Source organism: Enhydra lutris, unplaced genomic scaffold, assembly GCF_002288905.1.
Source record: "Enhydra lutris kenyoni isolate GAN:26980312 unplaced genomic scaffold, ASM228890v2 scaffoldscaffold1802, whole genome shotgun sequence".
Lineage (NCBI taxonomy): Eukaryota > Metazoa > Chordata > Mammalia > Carnivora > Mustelidae > Enhydra > Enhydra lutris.
In genome coordinates, this window is record NW_019155886.1 from 684 (window position 1) to 4,429 (window position 3,746).

At 49.8% G+C, this 3,746-nt stretch overlaps 1 protein-coding gene across 1 annotated transcript; it reads left to right on the plus strand.

The window, feature by feature from the left end:
• The first annotated feature begins 226 nt into the window (after positions 1–226).
• LOC111140485 (keratin, type II cytoskeletal 6A) lies at positions 227–3,743 on the plus strand. The gene is made up of 8 exons (XM_022492730.1): positions 227–444; positions 820–880; positions 1,039–1,134; positions 1,259–1,423; positions 1,936–2,061; positions 2,897–3,117; positions 3,344–3,378; positions 3,490–3,743. Exons 1-8 carry the CDS (start codon positions 413–415, stop codon positions 3,741–3,743), a joined length of 990 nt encoding a protein of 329 aa, XP_022348438.1. The 5' UTR covers positions 227–412.
• The last annotated feature ends 3 nt before the right edge of the window (positions 3,744–3,746 follow it).

Below are 3,746 nucleotides of genomic sequence, written 5' to 3' on the forward strand. Positions count from 1 at the left end.
ATAACTTACCTAGTGAGAAGACTTCATATGTCCATGGAAGAATTTCACACAGCATCACTGAAGTGGGAAGGCAGTAGGTTTGTGGGTCCAACACTGTCAGCCTGAGCCTCTGTACATGCTGTGTACACACACATGCTGGGTGACACTCCAGGCATGCCTGGGCACCTGACAATGCCTACCTCTTTCTCCTTTGCTTTCTCCGGCAAATAATCACCTTGTCTTCCTCCAGGTGCGGTTCTTGGAGCAACAGAACAAGGTCCTGGACACCAAGTGGACTCTGCTCCAGGAGCAGGGCACCAAGACCGTGAGGCAGAACCTGGAGCCCTTGTTTGAACAGTACATCAACAACCTCAGGAGACAGCTGGACAGCATCCTTGGGGAGAGGGGCCGCCTGGACTCAGAGCTGAGGAACATGCAGGACACAGTGGAGGACTTCAAGAACAAGTGAGTTCAAGGAGAAAAGGGGCCTCAGTTCCCAGAAGCAGATGCTTGAAGACTGCAAGGTGACCAGGTCCAGATGTGGGCATGGCTCCGTAGGGAAACAGGTCCATGGAAATGAATATCACAATCATTGCCCCAAAACAACCCCCAAAGAACAAATGGGCCATAGAGGTGGGTGGGGAGAGAAAAGATATGAGGGATTGAGGGAACACACACACACACACAGACACACACACACAAAATGTGTGTGTGTGGCTCAGTGGGCAGGAAAGCTCAATTTGGACATAGCTGTTTTGTGGAAAGTTGGGATCCCAGGCTGATCTTGCTATATTATCTCCAACTCTGGCTCAATTATGTCTTACCTTGTTCTAATTCTAGATATGAAGATGAAATCAACAAGCGCACAGCAGCAGAGAATGAATTTGTGACTCTGAAGAAGGTGAGCTGATGAAGATCAGGGGATCATGTTCCTTTGTAGAGGGGGAGGACTCTGCATCTCTGCACACATCCAAGAGGGGAATAGAGGGGGGAGACTCAAAGGTGCTGAGACTGGGAAGGAGGGCTCAGCTGACTCCAAGTTGTTGGCTTATTCCCCAGGATGTGGATGCTGCCTACATGAATAAGGTTGAACTGCAAGCCAAGGTAGATGCTCTCACAGATGAGATCAACTTCACCAGAGCCCTGTATGACGCAGTAAGCATCTCCACTCCTCTTTTATTTGCTGTGATGGGGCTCTGCAAAGGGTGGAAGATCTTGGGGTTGGATACCTCAGTCAGTGCCACAGGAAAAGATGATCTGACCATCTTCTGCTCTGCAGGAACTGTCTCAGATGCAAACCCACGTCTCAGACACTTCTGTGATCCTGTCCATGGACAACAACCGTAACCTGGACCTGGACAGCATCATCGCTGAAGTCAAAGCCCAATATGAGGAGATCGCTCAGAGGAGTCGGGCTGAGGCTGAGTCCTGGTACCAGAGCAAGGTGAGCCTTGAGTTGACAGCTGGACACAGGAATGCCTGCGTCCCCTACCTGATCACTAGTGAGGCTACAGACTTTGCTGGAAAATCTGCTATGAGGAAGCTGATATTTTCTCATAAGATGTGTATCCTGCCCTCACAGACCAGGCATTTACAGAATTCAGGTCCAAATTTGATAAGCCAAGAACCCAAGTCACTAGCTAAAGACCTAGTGTTCTTTGCTTTTGTCCTCTCCCTGATCCTGGCTCTCAGAAACAGGATACAGAGCACTGTTTGTCCACAAATGAACTAGGCAGACAGAGGTCCATTAGAGAGAGGGTCTGTGATCAATGTACGGTATCCAATGACCTTGGACCACATCAACTTTCCCTAAAAACCCTTGTGGAGAAGCCACTGGCTTCATGGTCCAAATGTGTTAAATGCCTCGTTTGGAAGGTGAGCCACTGTTGGGATGTGAAAGCCCATATACACCAACTTCTCTTTCTTTCTTTCTCTCTCTCTCTCCCTGGATTTCAGTATGAGGAGCTGCAGCTCACAGCAGGCAGACATGGGGATGATCTGCGCAACACCAAGCAGGAGATTGCTGAGATCAACCGCATGATCCAGAGGCTGAGATCCGAGATCGACCATGTCAAGAAGCAGGTGTGGTGGGGGGCTCTGGAGAGGAATAACATCCTTTCGTGATACACCACCGGGTTGTCATCAGCCACCATTTGGGAAATGCTGGGAATTGAGGGAACAGCAGAGAGAGGGGAGAACACACAGCTCCCACCCTTGTGAATTCCGTCAGATTGGGGCACATGGATGCCAACACTAATGATGACAATGATAGAGTCGCATGATAAGAATAATCCCAGTTAATGAGACGTAAAAAGATAGTCTTGGAGCTTTTAAAAGAGATTAGTTAAAACAAAAGGTTGTTTTAGGAATATATGAAACAAGTCAGTAAAGAAAAGAGGTCAGGACGAGGCAAGATTGCTTCAAATCTGCTCAAGATTCAATGGAAAAAGAAAGTTGAGCAACGACCCAGGGTGAAGATCAGTGTTGCCCAAGTGTGATAGAATCTGTTAGGAGTGAGGAAGGCAAGATCTCCATAGCTAGATGTGAAGTTCATCTGCTTAAATGAGGATGTTCCTAATTTTGTGTAAGTTAGTGTGGCATCCACATGAGATCATCAGAAGATATCCTTGTCTGGCTTTGAAGATGGCACTCAAGAGAAATGAGTAGGTCCATTTCTTCCAAATTTGCTGGTATTTTGTCCAGTGTAGTGCAGGGAGGTTAAAAAAGGGCACAGGTTTTCTCACGTGGCTCCCAGACTAACTCATTTGTGCAGAACAGAGAAATACTGGGCAAAAAGAGGAAGAAGGCCCTTTCTATGATATTGGACTCTGGAACTCTTCCCCACTAGAAAGAACTGTGTTTAGTCTCCTCTGGAGGACTAAATCTTGAGTTCATCCTGCCTATGTTCCTCCTCTAGTGTGCCAACCTGCAGTCTGCCATTGCTGATGCTGAGCAGCGTGGGGAGATGGCCCTCAAGGATGCCAAGAACAAGCTGGCTGATCTGGAGGATGCCCTGCAGAAGGCCAAGCAGGACATGGCCAGGTTGCTGAAGGAGTACCAGGAGCTGATGAATGTTAAACTGGCCCTGGATGTGGAGATCGCCACCTACAGGAAGCTGCTGGAGGGCGAGGAGTGCAGGTGGGTAACTCACCACACAAGCCCCTCAATCATCCTGGATCCAGGTTTGGGATGTTGGGCCATGAGCACAAGTTGAAGGCACCCTAGTTATGGCCATAGTGGCTACTCACAGAGAACCATTTCTAAGGCAGCTTCCCCATGGGCTATCCTCACATTGAAGCTTCCCACTCTGGTCCATTGGTAGCTCTCTGAGGTCTCATGCCCCCCGTGTCTTCTCCCTTCCTAGGCTGAGTGGCGAAGGCGTTGGACAAGTCAACATCTGTAAGTACCTTTGCTCACCTCCTTCCCTTGCCCTTGTGTTCCTCTGACTGGACTGAGGCTGGCAGAATGAGCTCACTGTGTCCTGTGTCTTTGTCCCTCTCTCCTTCACAGCTGTGGTGCAGTCCACCGTGTCTGGCGGCTATGGCAGCGCTGGTGGCTATGGCAGTGCCAGCGGTATGGGCGGTGGCTCAGGCCTGGGCGGAGGCAGCGGCTACTCCTATGGCAGCGGCCACAGCCTTGGAGCTGGCTTCAGTTCCAGCAGTGGCAGAGGCATGGGGGGTGGCTTCAGCTCCTCTGGAGGCAGCAGTTCCACCATCAAGTACACCACCACCTCATCCTCCAGCAGGAAGAGCTACAAGCACTAAGTC

What these genes read in the sequence shown, in the direction of transcription:
- LOC111140485 (XM_022492730.1), top strand. Translation starts at nt 413, where the DNA reads ATGCAGGACACAGTGGAGGACTTCAAGAACAA. An exon ending in GTGGAGGACTTCAAGAACAA is followed by an intron (nt 445 to 819) that starts GTGAGTTCAAGG and finishes TTCTAATTCTAG; the next exon opens with ATATGAAGATGAAATCAACA. An exon ending in CCAGAGCCCTGTATGACGCA is followed by an intron (nt 1,135 to 1,258) that starts GTAAGCATCTCC and finishes TCTGCTCTGCAG; the next exon opens with GAACTGTCTCAGATGCAAAC.